General features: G+C 60.5%; 1 protein-coding gene across 5 annotated transcripts; it reads right to left on the minus strand.

The window, feature by feature from the left end:
• Nucleotides 1-1,575: 1,575 nt before the first annotated feature.
• IMPDH1 (inosine monophosphate dehydrogenase 1) lies at nt 1,576-17,991 on the minus strand. Of its 5 annotated transcripts, none has more exons than XM_036010874.1 (16): nt 17,704-17,991; nt 13,208-13,309; nt 10,858-10,906; nt 8,827-8,928; nt 8,618-8,692; nt 8,104-8,310; nt 7,881-7,968; nt 6,862-7,061; nt 6,118-6,208; nt 5,761-5,856; nt 4,298-4,441; nt 4,043-4,187; nt 3,603-3,746; nt 3,390-3,473; nt 2,827-2,843; nt 1,576-2,188 (listed from the first exon to the last, which is right to left on the minus strand). In XM_036010874.1, exons 1-16 carry the CDS (start codon nt 17,871-17,873, stop codon nt 2,088-2,090), a joined length of 1,815 nt encoding a protein of 604 aa, XP_035866767.1. In that variant the 5' UTR covers nt 17,874-17,991; the 3' UTR covers nt 1,576-2,087. The 5 variants fall into 5 exon arrangements, with proteins under 5 accessions (XP_035866767.1, XP_028381634.2, XP_035866768.1 ...); XM_028525833.2 differs by having other exon boundaries at nt 13,208-13,306; nt 17,704-17,873; XM_036010875.1 differs by lacking the exon at nt 17,704-17,991 and adding an exon at nt 14,871-14,887.
• Nucleotides 17,992-18,470: the final 479 nt, after the last annotated feature.

Below are 18,470 nucleotides of genomic sequence, written 5' to 3' on the forward strand. Positions count from 1 at the left end.
GTCTGACCCGCACTGAGGTGTTTCAACTTCCTCTGGAAGGGCCCAACCAACGCTAATATCCCTTGGGTCACTGCGAGGTCCCAGTACAAGGTAAACCGTTCTGCTGGGCGGCTCTAATCGGCCAATCAGGTCTCGTTCAAAAGGAAAACTCTCCCTTTGAACCACTCACACCCTCGATGGAGAGAGACACAGCATTTCTCTAAAAAGCCTCAGACCTTTCCCACCCCAGCGGTTGGTCAGGCTGCTCCCTGGACGGTTCTGGTGAGCCAGTGTACGAGGCAAACCATGAAGCACCACCTCATTTTGATTCAACACCCCTCATCTTTGCCATCCCCTGGTCTCCGGGCATCCTCCTCCCGCCCAGCTGGATCACGTTGTACTCCAGGAGCTCACAGAAGCCATGGACTCCGGGGCACCGGGCCTCCGGGGACTCAATGATCCCCCCACTTTGCCACCTCTCCTAGAGCAGTTTCTGAACCAGCTCTGAACCCACCCAACAGTCCAGCCATCCACTCTTTCCCTCTCACCCCTGATGATGCCACCAAGCTGGAAAGTGCCACAGCGAAAGGAAGGGGTGGGGGGGAGGGCGTGGACAGGTACTTACATGCAGGCCACATGTGGGCCGTGGCAGCCCTGCCCCTACCCCCGCCGCAGCCATGAGAATGTTTCTGGCTCCTCACTGTGAACAAGGGCCGTCTGCACCCTCTGCTCATTCCCAGCAACACCCCAGGCCATCTTCCTCGCTTCTGCCCAAGTGGTGTCTGTACCTCAATGGGACAGCCACGTGAGAACTGCCCAACTACAACATCGGAGGCAGAGGAAGAAAATGTGGAAGTCCTGGGACCCCCAACTCCAGGGACGTTCAGCAGCCCACGTGTTAGGGCTGCCCCACCAAGAGAGGTTCGGGGCTGGTGGCGGGTCCCGAGCTGCCCAGGAACAGTGGGAGCTCACCCCCGCTAACTGGTACCCACAGGGGTGTCTCAGTGCATGACACCGAGGCACTAGGCCTGGCGGTCAGGGCCACAGCCATGCTCCAACCCCACCTGTGCTGGGCTGGACTGTTTGCCATCACAAGGCGGTGCTGAGTGCTTTCTGGAAGCCGAGGGGAGGCCCCGATGCCTGTCTTCCACAGCCTCGACGACCCCCTCTACAGCACTGCCCGTCTGCACGAGCTGCTGGCCAGCTGGCAGCAGGTCTGGGGACCTCCTGCCGTGTGGCCCACCTGCACCAGTAGCCCCTGGAGTACCAAAACGCCCTCATCACCTTTCAGGTCAGGGGGCTGGGCCTGCTCCCCACCCCGCCATGGCCCAACTCTGATGGAGCTCTGGGCTCCAGCTCACCACCAGCACGTGGGGCCCAGCTGCCCAGCGGACAAGGGACAAAAACAGGATGGCAGAGGAGTTGCGACCACTTGATTTATTCAGATTATTTAATATACAATGACATAACTGTGACCCAAAGTGTGCAAAGTTAAAGCCTTCGACTGCAGCTGAGAGGAGAGGGCAGGCATGGTACGCCTGGGGATGGCAGGGAGTCGGGGATGGCAGGGAGTCGGGGATGGCAGGGAGTCGGGGATGGCAGGGAGTCGGGAATGACGGCTGCCTCCTCCCCAGGGTGGGGAACAGGGGTGTGGCCTGAGGAGCAGATAGCCTAGGGCCAGGGGAAGGGGGCAGAGACCTCCCTCTGGCCTAGGTAAGGAGCCCAAACATGCCCCATGGCTGGGGGGGCAGCAGCCCAGGAAGGGGCCAGAGGCAGGGCCAGGAGAGCACCATTTCTGGGGAGGGGGTGGGGAGGGAGGTACCCTACGGGAGAAGCCAGGGGGCCGCCTGCCCCAGGGGAGGGAGCCGGGCGGAGCAGGCTGCGGCGAGAAAGACCTGAGGCAGGCACGGGGCCTGAGAGCCCCGTTGGTGGGCTCAGGGAGACTGAAGGAGGGAGACCCCGGAGGCTCCCGGGGCAGCCAGGCCCTGGGAGCAGTCCCGACTGTGTGTGTGGGGGGGGCCCAGTGAGAGGCCATGGACCCTCGGGGCCTCCCCTCCTCACTCCTTTGAAAGGAGCTGGGGAACCTGTAGTGCAAATCTGTGGACTCCTCAGTTATGGAGGGAGGCTGTGCCTAAAGCGGGGCCCTGGGGTGCACCCCCTCCACCACCTCGGCCTCCACCACCGTCCTCAGTACAGCCGCTTCTCGTAACTGTGGGGACAAGGCAAGAGGGGAACTGAAAGTGGGCACTGGACCCTGCTCTCTCCCCAGATCCTCCCACCAGCCCACACCCAGAGGTGCCGGGGGCCGCAGATACAGGAGAGGCAGTGCACCGCAAGCCCGGCCGCCCAGCCACGGAGGGCAGGAGGGAGGGAGGAGACAGCAGCCCCTGTGCCTCCGTCCACCCCACGTCCTGAGACAGCCACGCTCCTTCTGGCCACAGGCGCAGCAGAGCGGACTATCCTCGGTACTGGGGTGGAGAGACCGCTCGGGAAGGCATGGCCCATCCTCACAGAGCAAGCTCAGACCAAGCTGAACCTCTGCTGCCCAAGTCTCCACCCAACCCCTGCACACACAGTGGCCCAGGCCCCTTGTGGTCACCAGGTCCAGTCCAAGACAGGGCAGCCCCGGCCCGTGGCAGGGACATCTGTCTGTGCTCCAGAAGGGGATGTGTCTGCCGGAGGAGGGGCCGCTGCTGTGCTAGAAGGGGCTAATCCTAGGGTCCATGTCCCATGATGACACCCCGGTGTCACCCCCAGTGGAGTGCCCCTCCCCTGCCCCAGCCCAGGCCCCCACGCGAAGTGCCCCTGCTCTACTCTACGCTTGGCCCGGGCAGCGCAGTTACTTACACGGCAGAAAGGTATATCTATGGGAGGATGGGGCAGAAAGAGACACAGGTTAGATGCGATGCCCGCCGATGCCTCGGGGGACAGGCCCTCTCTACCAGGCGGGGCCGCATGCCTGCTACTAGCACTGCCCCCACCCATGGTCGCCCCTGCGCGCTGGCCCTGGCATCTGTCTCTCTGCCCTTCACCCTGCCGGAGGGATCACGCCCCTGCTGATACCTGCCTGCCTGGGGCCGCCACCAGCAAGAACACAACACTGCCAGCTCCTGCCACCAGCCACCAAGCTTCTAAGCGAGCGAGGGGCAGGGAGCCTAGGAGGGGCCCAGGAGCCTAGGAGGGCATCTCCTGTGCCCTGCTTGGGGGGGATGCCTGAGGGGAAGGGAGGAGCCGGCCTGCCTAGTGGCACAGGGCAGGGTTCGAGGGCAGGCTGGGCCCTGTAGGAGAGGGTGATGGGAACATCCTGCAGCAGCACCCATCTCTGGTGCAGATGGCCCACGGGGTCCCTGCACCACAGCCCACCTGCCTGACCCCCTGCCAGCCAGCTGGGGCAAGGGGCCACCACTTACGAGTGCAGGCCGTGGACACCGCCCTCAATCTGAGCCGACATGGTCCTCTTCTCAAACTTGAGCTCCCCTGAGTACATTCTGGACCTGCAGGCAGGTCGACGGAGCAGATCAGGGCACCAAGGGCAGAGGAGAAAGAGAGAGAGGGAAGTAAGGATGGGCAGCCAGGAGCCGCCCAGGCGCCCCCCACCGGCTGCCTCCGGTCACAGCACTCACCGCAGGACAGACAGGCTCCGGGCACCGATATCCTGGCAGCCGTGCTGGATCCCTGTGATGAGGTAGGGCAGGAACTTGTGAATGGAGCCTTTGTCCTGGACGGAGCCGGAGACGCCCTGCGCGATCTTCACCTTGTCCCCCTCACTGCGTGGAGGGCGGGGAGACTGAGCCAGGCAGCCCATGGCTCAGGGGACCCCACCCCACCTCTCGGGGGTACCGCCCAGAAGGACCCCCAAAGCAGCCACTCCCTGGGCTAAAGCATGAAAAACCAAGTCAGGAGGCCCAGGTATGGTCCCGGGTCTGCTACTTGTACCCTGTGACTCAGTTTCCAGAAATATAATACGGAGATTCAGTGCCATCTTGGGAAGTCCAAGGCACGTATGGACCCTTGAAGGGTTGTGGGCAGATCTGCCTGGGGCCAGGGCTCAGGGGCAGGGCACCTGAAGTATCGCTTCTGGCTGCTGCTGCTCTTCTCCATGGCATCCAAGGAGCCCATGCCCCGGTACTTCTTGAGCCTCACCCCGTCGGAGAAGAAGTACTCACCGGGCGCCTCCGTGGTGGCAGCGAGCAGGGAGCCCATCATCACTGCAGGGGAGGGAGGGGCAGGGTCAGTGCCCCCAGCCCAGAGCCCTCCTGCTGCCCCTCGAGCTTTCAGCCCCCCACGGGCCTGCCCAGTGCCCGGCAGACCCCCTCACCTGTGGATGCTCCAAGGGCTAGGGCCTTGACCACGTGCCCTACAGTCTGGATGCCGCCGTCAGCTATGACCGGCACCCCAAAGCGCCGGGCGTACTCGGCCACCTTATACACGGCAGTGCCCTGAGGCCGCCCACAGGCCATCACTGTGGGATGGGACACAAGACAGACATGTCAGAGGCAACGGAGGGGCCGGGGCAGGCCCCTTCCTCCCTGCGCCCTTCTTCCAGGGGGAGGAAAAGGGGCGGGGCTGGATGATGTTTCCTGGGCACAAGACAGGGGGCAGCAAATAACACCAGGGTGATTGTCATCCCAAGGACCCAGGCCACCCCACTCAGGACGGCGTTTTGAGGAGTTCTGATGGGGGAGGGGTCTGTACTGGCCTGCAGGGCAGTGCCCCCTCCACACAGGCGCACCCAGGCCCAGTGGTCCCCGGCCTCACCTCTCTCCATATACAAGCTCCCCTTCAAGGCTTTCACATGCGAAGCCTGCTACTAAGTACTCTGTTCTCCTCTGGCTTTTATCAGCCTTCATTTGTTTAAGTTCAATTGCCCAAGGTCCTTAAGTGCGAGGTTTTAAGTGGGAATTCTAAGAACCAGCACTTATCCAGGCAAGGGCCCGAGGCCAGACAAAGCAGGGCAGAGGCCTCCTCCAGAGGGTCTTCCGTTCTGTCCCTCTTGCATCCCAAGGTTCAGAACTGGGCCTGACACACAGCAGGTGCCCAATTAGTGCTTAAGTGACTGAGTGGAAGGCCCGCTGTCACCACGGTGGCCAGCCACGGTGAAGGGCACACACTGAGAAGCAGAGGCTCTGAAGACCAGCAAGGGGGACATTTCGCGCAGAGAAGCCCATGCGGGTCACCCCGTGTTCTGGAGAAATGACCTGGGACTGGAGGGGCCAGACCCGTTCCCTCGGGCCAAACAAGGACCAACTGGTCAGGCACCGGGCTGCAGGGAGCACCCCTCAGCCACATGGGGACCCATGTCAGGGTCCCACTCTCCCTCTCTCCATGTCCAGGAATCTTTCCTGCAAAGGGGCCTGATGACTAGTGGAACCCCTCCCTCCCCATCACCACATGGCGATAAGGTGTATAACCTGAGCATTCAAGGACATGCTGTCTCCCTGGCTTAAGTATCTGCCTTGTCCCAGAGCTGCTCCAAACAAACCCTGAGCAGGCTTCCAACAAGCCCCTCAGAGGAGCAGTCACACCAGCCTCGGGCCTCCAGCCTGGGCCTCCGTGACCAGAACCTGCAAAGCAGGCTGGCACACACCTAAATCCCTCAGCGACTTCCTCTTACCCTCGCTCCTCCCAAGTGAGCGGGCCAGACAGGTGGAGTCCGAGGCCCGGTCACCCCTGAACCCACCGTCCCAGGAAGGGGCCTGGCGGAGCAAGCGCCCAGCATACATCCATGGGACAAGCCAGTGGGGCGTTCCAAGTGGCAGTCACTCTGCTGCTGACACCCACCTTCCTGGGTGATGCAGATGGAGCCGCAGCCCATGCCCACGCGCAGCCCGTCCACACCAGCGTCGATCAGATTCTTGGCCTGGGCGGCCGTCACCACTGTGGTGGGAGGGAGCGCCAGAGGAAGAGGAACAGTGTGAGGACCGCATGCCCCTGCCCTGCCCTGCCCTGCCCCGGGGCTCCCCGGCCCCCCAGTCTGGCCCCCCCTCCCCGACTCATGGTGACCAAAGCCCACTCATTTATTCACTCAGCCCCCTGCCTCCCCTGAAGAAGTGGTGCCACCCCCTTGGGATGCGGAAGGACAGGAAGTCACACAGAAACGGGGCAAGGGCCAGCGGCGAGGGGGGGCTCCACACTCACCGTTCCCCCCAATCACCTGAAGGTGGGGGTACTTCTGCTTGATGTAGTGGACCATGGCGATCTGGTACGCAGAGTTCCCTTGGGACGAGTCCTGGGAGGAGGGGACAGGACAGCTCAGGCTATGACGGCTGAGGGTCTGCCCTGGGGGTGGGGGGGGACTCCTGAGTGTCTTGAGTGGACAAACTCCTGAAATCGCGTAACAAGTATTCTGAGAATGATCTTTTCGTTCTTCCCCTGGAAAGGCGTTTGACAGCTCTCGGCTGATTCTCAAAAGAGCCCACTTCCCCAAAAGGTTAAGCACCATTAGTGGAGGGTTGGAGGGCAGACGAGCCCTTCCACGCCCACCTTCCGCCCGCAGACCCGCCGCACAGCACAGCGGGGTTCCCTGGGGCCTATCGCGTTCCCACCACCTGGAGGGCCAGTGCTTAACCTCCTCAGCCTCCTGTTTCTTCATCTGACAAGGGGTGTGGTGACTGGACCCCAGGGGGCCGCTGGGAGGATTCAATGAGACACAGGGTCTGCCTGCAGGGCCTGGCAAGTGGGAGGTTCTCCGTGATGTGAGCTATAACCGCTAGGGTCGGCTCGGGAGCAGCCCGGCGGCCCTCAGGGGGCCCGCAGTTGGCCGCAGCTGCCAGAGCACCGCTGACTCCCCTCGCTCTGACTCCAGGCTTAACTAGAGGCCAACCCGGTCTCCCGAGGCCTCTACTCCACTGAAGCCCTCCAGCCCCAGGGCTGTGCCCCTACCAGCACGATGACATCGGTGCCCGCCTGGGTGAGCAGGTCCAGGCGGTATTTGTCGTCCTCGCGCGTGCCCACAGCCGCCCCGCACAGGAGTTGCTTGTGGGAATCCTTAGAGGCTAGGGGGTAGTCCCGGTTCTTCTTCAGGTCGGTGCGGGCAATGATGGCCACTAGCTCGTCTTGATCGTTGACGATGGGCAGCTTCCCTGAGGGGGGATGCAGAGGTGAGATGAAGGAGCAGCCTCTGGGGGCTGAGGGGTGGCCAGTGGCCCATGCCAGAGATTCCACTGAAGTACCCAAACCAGCCACTAGGTGACAGCACCCACTCATCAAACGCTCCTCGGGACCCGGACCTCTTCTCTAGGAACCGGGAGCAAAGAAACCTTGCAGGCAGTGTGCTCCTGGAGCTCTTCCTGCCCTGCGGCCAGACCAGGCGTGGGTGGGCAGCCCCTGGACAGCGGCCGCCTCTCACCTGCTGGGCCACCGTGGTTGAAAGCACCCAGCCAGGGCACAAGTGTGAGGCCGTTCTGCAGGGAAGAGCAGGCGCCCTGTACAACTCCAACCCCAGGGAACACTCCAGTGGGGGCCAGGGGAGCATGTCCCAGTGCGGCCCACAGGGACCTAGAGAATATTGTCAAATACATCCAACTGCAGGACCTCTCTGAGCCTTCAATAAGTGAATGGACAGTTCTTCACGAAAGATGGGGAAGAGAGACAAGGGCATTTTTCAGACTTGTAAGAGCCCTTTTTTTCAGGATGAACATTTCACAGGAGTAGTTTTCGAGATGTACTCTGAAGATGCTGAGCTTAAGGGGCAGGCTTTCCTAAGCCAAAGAAAGGATCTCAGGAATCACACTCCAGCCTGCGGTCACTGAAACCTTCCCCAAGGCCCGGTCGGGCTGCTGGGACAACCCACAAGGCTGCAACCTGCAAGGCTGCGAAGGAACTGGGGGCCTGAAGCACAGGGAGCCATGCCAGGGCTGGGGGGTGGGGGGAGTTCGGGCTTCCGGCCTACTTCCTGGTACCTCTCTTGCTGCGCTGCAGGATCTCATTTGCCTCTTTCAACGTCACACCTGCTGGAGCCACCACCAGCTCATTCCGCGTTGTCATCACCTGTGGGGCCAGGAACATTTGCCTGCAGGTTGGCAGGTGAGAGAGAAGGGAGCCAGACCTCCCTCTGGTCCCTGGTCACAGACACCTGGGGGTCCTCTCTCTGCCCCAGCCACGCTCTCCCTGCCCGGCAGGTACCTCGCTGAGGAGGGTGGTGTGCTCCTTCTCTGCAAGAAAGTCAATGTCTCGGGAGGTGACGATGCCCACCAGCTTGCTGCCCATGGTGCCTGTCTCCGTGATGGGGATGCCAGAGAAGCCATGCCGGATCTTGGCCTCCAGCACGTCGCCCACAGTGTGCGAGGGGCTCAGCACCACAGGGTCCGTGATAAAGCCCTGTTCAAACTTCTGTGGGCAGAGGCAGAGGAAGGAAAAGGCTGAGAGGTAGCTGGAGGTGGTGCACGGCCTGGTCATAGGTGGGCAGAGGGACCCCTAGCCTCGCCACAGAGGAGCCAGGGCCCTCGATGGGATGAGGGACTCATGGGAAATGAGGGCTGGGCCCTGTGCCCCCACATGGAGAAGGGCAGACAAGACCCCACTGTGATCAGCTAGGGAATGCACCAGCCTGCGGGGCTGGCAAGGGAGGCCGGGAGGGTCTGTGAGTTGGGGGGCCGCCAGGTGGCATCTCCTTTCTGGGGGCGGGTCTGGTACTTGCCTTGACCTTCCGCACCTCGTTGGCCTGGAACTCCGGAGTGCAGTTGTGGTGAATGAAACCAATACCGCCCATCAGCTGGGGTGGAGGGGAAGCAGGGTCAGAGCCAGGGGCCCCACCCTCCTCGCTCTGCACACCCCACCTCTGATTCCCATTTCTCTGATGCCGGCCCCCCCTCAACCCTGGGATCCCCACCCAGGTGCTCAACTCACGGCCATAGCGATGGCCATGTCGGCCTCTGTCACAGTGTCCATGGGGGAGGAGATCAGCGGCGTCTTCAGCGTGATCTTCCGAGTCAGAGCCGAAGTCAGGTCCTGGGGGTAAAGGCACGGTCTATGTGAGCTTTATCATTCACTCAGCAAACACTTACCAAGCTTCTGCGCGCACCTGGCACCAGGACAGGCCTGGGAATATAGCAGTGAACACAATGGATGAGGCCCCTGCTGTCGCTCCCAGAGCTTAAATTCTTCTTGGAAGTAGAAGACAGGCATGAAACACATGCACAAAATGATTTCCTTTGGGACGAAAGCTCCAAAGAAAAGCAAGAAGGCGGAGTGCTCGTTGGAAGAGGAATGTGGTGGCCAGGGAAGCCTCTTTCTGGGAACATGACAAGTAAAAGCCAGTCAAAGTCTGAGGGACTGTCGTTCCTGGCAGAGGGAGCCGTTTGTGAAAGCAGTCTCGGAGTCCAAGTCTCCCCGCGGTGTGATTAAGAAAGAAAAGGGCTGGTGGAGTAGAGGGAAGGGAGAGAGTCAGGGGCTGTGGGGCGAACAGAGGCAGGTGAGGGTGGGGGGCAAGGGACTGTAACCGTGAAAGCCAAGGGCAGGAGCTCAGATTAGATTCTGAGAAGAGATGCCACGGGGTTGGGGGGGTGGGGGGTGTCTCAGGAAGAAGAGAGGCAGGTCCATGCGGGAAATGCTGATGCCTGGGAAGGCGAGGCAGGAGAGGGAGACTTCAGGCGGCCAGGAGAGTAGATGACTAAGGCACTGCAGTTCAAGGAAAGGTCAAGGCTGCAAGTACACATTCGGGAGCCATCTGCCTACGAGAGGTAGGTAGGGCCAGATCCTGGCACCCAGGCCATCAGCTATGGATCCCAGACCCCGGAACGCAGACACGGACTTTGGTATATAATTTCTGGAAATTCGCAAGCCCCTGAAGTCCATCCACATCCCTGGTTCAGAACCCTGAACCCACAGTCTAGAAAATTCCTCCTTGTCCCTTTCCATCACACCGCAGAAGAGCACAGCCTTGCCATCAGAGGCCGTAGGACAGGACACCGTCGATGGCCGGGAGGGATCTTTTCTCTCTCTCTTTTCCTAGCACCCTGACCAGGGCCTGGCACAAAGCCAGGGTGCTCGGTAACCTTTGTTAAGCTGAACAGCTGAGCCAAGAAGGCTTCCTGGTTGCTGTCATAAGGCAAATATCAAGAACAGCCCAAATTTCCCTTTAAAAATCTGTTCATGTCAGCACCGGTTACACAGCCTGGAGTACGCTTCTCCGGCATGTAAGTGACCCGGGCACACGCAGGCCCTCTGCCCTTTCACGGAACCAGACCTGAGTAAACATCAGCGGTAACAGCGACAAGGGGAACGATTTTTTTTTTCGTGTGTATGAAGTCAGCATAGGCTGACTGCTGTGAGATGAGTTACAGCCGTGAGCACTACCCCCTGGATTCTGCGAGTTTGTCATGTGTTAATTACATGAAGGGCAATGTCCCTTCACATGGCTTACAGCTGAGCCCCTCCAGCGAGCAAGGACCCCTGTTTCCTTGGAATGGTCGAAAATCCAACTTCTTCGGCCTCCTGCCAGTTCTTACATATTTGGATCCATGAACGAGTCTGTCCCCCTCATTCAAAGTCTCCATAATTTTACTGACTTCTATCATGTCCTTACTCAGCACTGCAGGCAAAACCAGACCCTTCTGGTCTATGATAATAAGGCAGCCATGTGCATGCCCACCCCCTCCTGGGACCTTTTGCACCTCACGGCTGGCTCTGTCAGTGAAGGAGAACCCTCTGGCCCTAGGCCAGGCCCACCACTCAGGATGCCCCTGCGTCCCCACAGCTGCCCCTGCCCCATTGAGCATAACTTATTGCACTGTGCCAGCTTCTCTGGCAGCAATACAGGATACAGCCACCACATTCCCAAGAAAAGTCTCTCCCACATCCCCCTTCTTGAGCAAGAAATCAGCCTCTTCCATCGCATGCACAGCCCCTCTCCTCCTGGTCAGCAGAAGAAGTACTCACCACCTCATCAGCTATGAAGTCTATGAATCCTGGGAGAATCAGGAAGTCGCTATGAAGAGAGAAAAGTGAGTGTTACTGGGCGAGAAGGGGTACCGGAAAGGGGCAGGGCCTGCCACACTGTGGGAGGCAGCATGGAGTTGGGGAGAGGGGCAGACACTGGGACCCTCTGACCCCCGCTGCCCATTTAGGGCTGAAGCACCCCTGTGCTCCCCCCACCAACATCTTGCTGACTCCAGCTCAGAGAGCTACAGCCACAGGAAGGCCTGTGGGCCCAGGGCGCCACCAAGGCAGTTTGCCCATGGCGTCCACTGCCTCCGGGGCTCAGAGTTCCTCAAGGGACACAGAAGTTCCCACAATGCCACGCATGGCAGATACAGGGCCTGCCCTTGAAACCTTCTCCATCTTTTTTAAAAGATTTTATTTAATTTTTATTTATTTTTAAAGAGAGGGAAAGGGAGGGAGAGAAACATCAATGTGCAAGAGAAACATTGACGGGCCACCTCTTGTATGCCCCCAGCTGGGGGACCTGGCCCACAACACAGGCATGTGTCCCCAGACCAGGAATTGAACTGGTGACCCTTGGCTTGTGGGATGATGCCCAACCCACTGAACCACACCAGCCAGGGCAAAACTTCTCAGTCGTGATAGGGAGGGACTATAAGTCAACACGGAATGAACGCAAGAACAATTCAGAAGTGCAGCGGGACACAAACACCACGCAGGAGAAGTGTGCAGACGAGGGTCAGGGCTGCACAGCTCACACAGGCTGCACCAGGGCAGGGCATGTTCTGACAGAGCAGGCATCGGTGAGGGCCTGCCCAGCTGGACTGGAGCCACCAACAGACGTGGCCTGAGGTGGGAAAGGAGAGGAAGGGGCCTTACGGTTAGGACCAGAACTCTGGGGCCCCGGCCGAAGAGTGGGCCACGGTCGTCACAGCAAGCCCCAGAAGCGGGGTGGAAGCCTGCGCAGGTGTGGCGAGGCACAGTGCCACAGCCCAGGGGCTCCCCTGGGCTCAATACACCTGAAATCACAAGGCCTTGACAGACACACTGCAAAGCAAATGCTCCACATTTCAGGAATGCTCCCAACCTGACTAAGCAAAGCAGCAGGCACCCCAGCACAGGAAGGAAAAGCAACAGGGTGAATGGGAGGGGCGGGGTCTTTAACCTGCCTCAGGGCCAAGAGCAACTCCTAGAAATCTCCTCAGGGGGTTTCCTTGGCAGACTCCAGTGAAAAAACACATCAAAGAGATAACTCTCTCCCTGCTCATCAAAGACCAGCAAAGAAAAAATTCCTAACTGCCCCTGCCCCTTGGGAGCCCTTCTTTCTGCACAGCGAAGAAGCTGTGCGGCTCACTTAGAGGCCAGAGAAGAAATGCAAGAGTCTGGACCGGTTAGCATTTTCTAGGTATTATACACACCCCTCACCTGGCCCGCACCCCAGCTACGGGCAGGCAGGAGGAGACGCTCCTCAGGAGTGACTGGGGCTCTTGGTGTCTAGGGAAACTGCCTGCCCAGCAGGAGTGCTCACAAGCAAGGTCAGGGACTGGCAGGAGACAGGGGTGGCCGGTGCTCTTGGCTGGCCAGCATCCCCACTCCACCCGGGTCCGAGGTTCTGATGCTCCTTCCTGGCATGGGCACAGTCCTGCAGCCAGGAGACCTAGTGCCAGGCCTGCAGCAGGCAGGACAACTGGCCCAGGGCCCATGGAAAAGCAAACTAAGCCAGAGGCAAATAGATCTTCATCTCTTCCAAATTCCCCTGTGGGGTGGGCTTGGGGGTGGCAGCTACAGAATACTCATGCCCGTGGGGGCAGTAGTGCTAACCTGTGGACCAAGTGGAAAGAGGGCTGGGCAGTGGGGAAAAAAAGGAACCATCCCTACTATCCAGCAGGGTATCTCCTGGGGGCTACACCCAAGCAGCTGTCATAGCTGGGCCCCAGGACCACCCTCCCCTCCTCACAACGCTGCGAGTGAGACAGAGAGAGGATGTCCTGGACCAAGGTCTGGTAAAAGTCTCTGTAACTCCCACATCTCGTGTTCCCACGCGCCCCAAGGCCCCTCTGTGCAGACAAGATGCCCATGAGAGGGGGAGGGGACCGGATCTAGCCAGAAACGGGGCATGGCACCTAGGGCCGCTCTGTCGTTTTGCCACGTCTGTCTGCTTTCTGCATTCGCGGCCTTCCTTCCCTTGCTCAGCCCTCCCCACTGCCCCTCCCCGCCCAAGGGGCCCCGTATCCGGCCCGGGAACGCGGTTGTCACCGAAGGGGGAGCGGTGCATGTGCAGGGCCGGAGTCGGGGGATCGCGGGGCTGGTTCGTGAACCCAAGTGGGGCCAAGGCCCCTGCGCTTACTTGTAGGTGAGACCGTCGGCACTGGCGAACAGCTGCTGCGCAGTGAGCCCATCCTCGGGCACGTAGCCGGTGCCTCCGCTGATCAGGTAATCCGCCATGCTGCTGAGAGACACCGCGGCCCGACATAAACATCCGCGCGGGCCGCCCCGCCGCTGCTGCTGTGTGCTGGTGCTGCTGCTGTGCTGGTGCTGCTGCTGCTGCTGCTGCTGCTGCTGCTGACGCCGCGGACACGCTGCGGCCGCGGGCGAGGCGGGCCGGGCGGGCCGGGGGCGGGGGCTGCGGCAGCGGCCGGGCGGGGCCTGGGCACCGCCCTCTGCTCTAGTCCCTCCCCTGGGAGTCCGCTGCCTCCGCCCAGCGCCGCACAAAGGGCCCGGAGGAACCCGGCCCAGCCGCCGCCCAGCGCGCGCGCACTTTGAGCCACCTGCAGTGGCACAGTGGCCCGGGGGCCCGGGGCTGAGGAAAAGGGATGCGAGTCCTGTGGGGGTGGGGGCTGAGCCAGGGCAGGACACGCCCCCTCAGCGCTCCTGGTCCCGCCTCCTAGGCCTTTGCAGCGCGTCTCCAGGCTTGCCTCCTGCTTGGGCCACCCCAGTCCACCCGGCTTCCATCTCCCCTGGCCCTATTCCCCACCCCCAGGGGTACCTCTAACAAGGTTTGCCTTTCCCCAAGACTTAGGCCCAGACTCTGATCAGAAGTCCGAAGCCCCGAGGAACTGCCTGGACCAACAGCTGCCCATCACACAGGAGTTTGAGGTTGCACACTCCCTGCAGTGTAGCCTGCCCGCTCCCCGCCGTCGCCCCCCACCCCGGCAATCAACCCTACATCATTGCTAGAAGAAAGACACTCTTAACAATGACACTCCCTGACCTTAGGGTGGCCTTGAAAGCCCTTTGCAGTTTACAAGGCGTTTTTCATAAATGATCACATTTATTCTATAATCTATTAATTGTTAATTATTAGGTATCCCCACTTTACAGATGCAAAACCACAGTTCAGAAAGCAAGGAGGTGGGGGATACTGCCTCTGACTCTTGTCCAATTCTTCAGTCTGACATCCCTGTCCCCAGTTCAGAAAGCAGTATGAACACCAGAGGCAGAAATGTGTTTCCTGGGAGGTTAGAGTGGTGGGAAAAGAAGGAGGCTTGCAGGTCTGACTTAGGCAGGTAAGTATGCACACAAATCAGGACAGAGCCTAGAGAAGTTTTGAGAAGTAGTCAAAGCTGACATCTGGTGGTCCTATGGGCCCAGCAAGACTCGGACTCCTACCAGGGGGCAGGCAGATTAGACAGCAAACTGATCCACACGGGAGGAGGTGAGGTGGCAGGGGACAGACCCTTCCCTCTTAGGCAGGGGTGTCAAACTCATTTTCACCGAGGGCCACATCAGCCTCGTGGTTGCCGTCAAAGGGCCGAATGTAATTTTAGGACTGTATAAAGGCAATTACTCCTTAACAGTTAAGCGAGAGTTCGGCGCTACCACCGGGAAGAAACAAGGTGCCGGGGTGGATAAAGCAAGGTGGAGGGCCGAATTCGGCTTGTGTTGCCACCTGTGCTCCCAGGTGACCAGAACTGCCAGTGCTACTCTCTGACCAAAGCTAGAGGGTATATCCCCCACCCAAGTTCCCCTGTTCCTCCCTCTCCCGTCCTCCTGTGGTCCCCACAGCTCACTTCTTGTCAAGGTGAGAGAAAGGCTGGGTAGGAACACAGTCCTCTCCCTGGCAAGGTGGCTGTCTGTGGCGCTCCCTCCCTCCCACCCCAGCCCTGGGAGGCTGGGTTTGTTTACCTCTCAGCAGTGTGGTGGCAGCCAGGCCCGGGGGAGGCTCCCTGGGATGCCCAGCCTCACCCAGTGACACCCCCCACCCCACCAGGAAAACACTGACTGTTCCAGCTGCATGCAGAGGGGGCAGGAGGCTTCCCACAGAGCTAGGGCGATGAGGCCCATGAGGCCAGGAGTGCTGGAGTAGTTCACAGATTTCCACAGCGTCCCCTCCCTCTTACTGGGGGGTCGGCAACAGTGCACACCATCCCCACCCGTGAGTGGAGCTCCAAGGAGGTCTCCTACTGGGGGCCTCTGAAGGCCCTCTGGCGTTGGCAGAAAGAGAGCCAGCCTGCTGGGATTCTCTGCAAGGCTAGCTTGCCAAGGACGCCTGGGGAATGCTTCTGAGTCCTCAGCTCTTACAGACCCAGGTAGAGGGCATGTGCCATATGTGGGACGGGGGTTGTCCTAAGGGGACTAGCTCTAGGACCTCTTACTGGTCACATGGAGGCAGGGTAGTGGGACCAGCCAGAGAAAGCACCCTGGCCAGTCAGAGTTACTCCGGGTAAAGGCATTGCAGGCACAGAGCCCAGGCTGTCCATGAGGTCTCCCTGGGTCTCTGAGGAACTCGCTCTGGGTCAGAAATGGCTAGGGTCCTATTCAGGGTTCCCCCAGAGCTGCAGTCCAGGACAGCAGCTGGGTTCTGCCATCTCCAGCGACATGTGCCCAAGCCTAGAACTCAGCCCCAGGGGAGGAGGCTGCTAGGCTGAGTTGTGGGGAGGGTCTCCTTCCTGGTGACAACAGACCTCGCAGCCTTAGTCCCCTTCTGCTGCCCCACACTCCCTTCAGCTTTGACCTATGTCAAGGCTCCTCATTACTCTTAAGCTGCTGGGCTCAGCCCTGGGTTAGGCTGTCCGTTTCCAGAGACTGTTAATCCACTCTGCCCCCCTCCTCCCCCCTTTCCTCCTCCCTCTTCCTGATCTTCCCTAGCTACTTCCTCCGTGGGGAGGAGACACCCAGGCAACCAGTGGGCCTCCTCAGCCCGAGGAAGGGCTGCTGGTCCCTTGAGACTCCCCACCTAGCAGCTGTGAGGGCAACAGGGCAGGATAGCAAGCCTAAGCCCCTTCCAGCCCCTTCCTCGGGGTAGCAGGGGACTGGTGTAGCTGGGCACCAAGGTCCATGCGGGTCTTTATCTGGTCTGGGTTATTTGAATGCATAAGATTTCAAAACAAGTTTAAGAGGTGGATCGGGGGAGTTCAGGGGGGTGGGGAGGTGGCAGAGAGGGGTGGCAATAACAACATGGGCCTTGTTGAGCTGGAACAGGGGACAGGGCTGCCCAAGCACATGCCAGAGTGCAACAATTCCGACCCCAAGCCCCGGACTTCTCAGGGAACCCTGCCCTCTTCCATAGCTCTAAGGGTGCCACAGCTCTAAGCCAGTGGCAGCAGATGGAAGTCTAGCCAGCAGGTTTTGAATCTCATTACACCACCTGCCTGGGGCTCAGGTTTTACACAGGCTACGTGGAGCCTGGTGTAAGGTGGGGATGGCCGCTGGGGGCAGAGAAGGGATGCTCCTATGTGGGCCGGGTCTGAATTCTGAAATAATTCTGAAATGATAGCTTTACAATGCCTGCTGTGGCCGAGGCACGGCCTCCATCAGGCTCCAGGTGCTCCAGCCCACTCCCTCACCTCCCGTGGCCTCTCCCTATCTCCCTGGACCCTGAGCCCTAGTAGCTGGGTTTCTCGGTTGGCAGGAAGGATAAGGTTGCCCAAACCTGAATCAGTTCTAAAGAGGCAGCCTACCTACAGAGGCAAGAGCCGCCAGGCTTCGCCCAGCAGCCCCTTAAGCCCTTAAAAGTTCTTACATAATAAGCCAGCCCCTGGGCAGAGCTGCGGGGCTAATTCCGCCCTAACACGCCCCCCCCGCCCCCCCCCCCCTCCCCCGCAGCCGCAAACCCAGCTTCCAGGTCACCTCCCCAGGCTGCTGAGCACCAACAGATGGAGCAGAGAGAGAAGTCCAAATCCTCTGGACCGGAAGGATAGTGGGATTGCATTTCAAGCTGTGATACAGTCTAGAGATTACTGTCTCCTTTTCAGCCAGCCTCCCACCCCCCGCGCCCAGCTCAACATCCCCACTCTTCCTCCAATGCTCCTTACAAGCCCCAGCAGACTGAGGAGCGGAGAGGGTCCTGAGGCTTAAGGAGAGGCCGTGAAGTGAGCTGCGCCCGCAGCCTTATCAGACCTCAGTGAATGGTGGGGAGGGGACTGTATCCTCACCCAGCTCTGAGGAAGCCATCCATCTGGACACCTACACTTGCCAGTGAGAAGGCTCTGAAGATAGTTCTAGGAGGAAACAGCTAAGAAGGAGTAAGCAAAGTTGGATAGGGACTCCAACAAGGCCCTTTTGAACCCCTGTAGTTGAAGCCACTTGGGCCAGGTGTCGTCCGGTGTGTAGTCGAGGTCTGATCCAGGGCTAAGATTCCAGGAGCGTTTTTCCGATTTGCTCCCCGGTGCAAAGCCGCACCGAACTCTTTGCACAGTGCCCGCCTGCATGCCCCGACCAAAGCTGGGTGCGCGGCACCTGAGCCCGGTTTCAGAAGTTAGAGGTAGAGCCGTTCAGAGGGCAAGGGTAGTGGGGTCTGCCCCTCCCCTCCCCTCCCCTCCCCTCCCCTCCCCGCAGCGCTGCCGGTTCCCCAGTCGCCGCACCCGCCCCGGTCGCACCCCGCGCGCTCGCCCTGGGCGTCACCTCTCGGGCTCGTAGCCGGCCTCCAGCCGGCGGGCGCCGCACCGCTGCGCCACCGTCTCGGGTCCCGGGTGTTGCAGAGTTCCAGGCTCCGGAACAGCGGCGGCTCCGCCTCCCGGCACCAGCGGCGGGAGTGGCCCCGACCCGGCGGGCAGAGCCAGCGGCCCCTCCATGCAGAGCCCACGGTTTGGGGAGGGTAGAAGCCTCTCCTCTGGAGGCTGCCCCGGCCCCGCTGGGGAGTGAGCGCGCCTCTGCGGCGGGGCCTAGGTTCCCGGGACGGGGATCTAGAGCCGAGGGCGGGGCAACTCCCGGGAGGGAGGATCCGGAGTCCTTTGGACTCCGCCCCGGCCGGTGCCCCTCCGGGGCCCTCCACGCGTCTGCACAGGCTCAGCCGGTCTCTCCCAACCAGGAATCGGTGAGGAGACCCCTGCCCCTTCCCCGCCTTCCAAGCCTTCCAGGTTCCCCTGGTCCCTTCCGAGGAAAACCAGAAAAGGAAACGAGGGCAACGTGTCTCCAGAGCCCGGGGTTTTCTTCGTGTTTTTGTGCCCGCCCCTGTGCCTGTTACAAGCGTGAGCCTGCTCCTTTGGAGCGCCTCGGACCAGCTAGCAGCAGGCCCAGCTGGTCAGGGCTAGATGGGCGGGGACCACTCACTTCCCTCTGCTTCTGCCCCCTTTGCCTGTTCAACACGGATCCTTAGCCCTGGTCCGTGTGGCTCAGTTGCTTGGGTGTGGCCCGCAAAGCAGAAAGTCGCAGGTTCGATTCCCGGTTGG

Source organism: Phyllostomus discolor, chromosome 10 (genome assembly GCF_004126475.2).
Source record: "Phyllostomus discolor isolate MPI-MPIP mPhyDis1 chromosome 10, mPhyDis1.pri.v3, whole genome shotgun sequence".
Lineage (NCBI taxonomy): Eukaryota > Metazoa > Chordata > Mammalia > Chiroptera > Phyllostomidae > Phyllostomus > Phyllostomus discolor.

Excerpts from the sequence above, each read along its gene's own strand:
- IMPDH1 (XM_036010874.1), bottom strand. The coding sequence starts at position 17,873 with ATGGAGGGGCCGCTGGCTCTGCCCGCCGGGTCGGGGCCACTCCCGCCG. Across the intron at positions 8,693-8,826 it reads ACATGGCCATCGCTATGGCC|CTGATGGGCGGTATTGGTTT; the intron begins GTGAGTTGAGCA and ends CCTCCACCCCAG. Across the intron at positions 8,311-8,617 it reads ACGAGGTGCGGAAGGTCAAG|AAGTTTGAACAGGGCTTTAT; the intron begins GCAAGTACCAGA and ends CTCTGCCCACAG.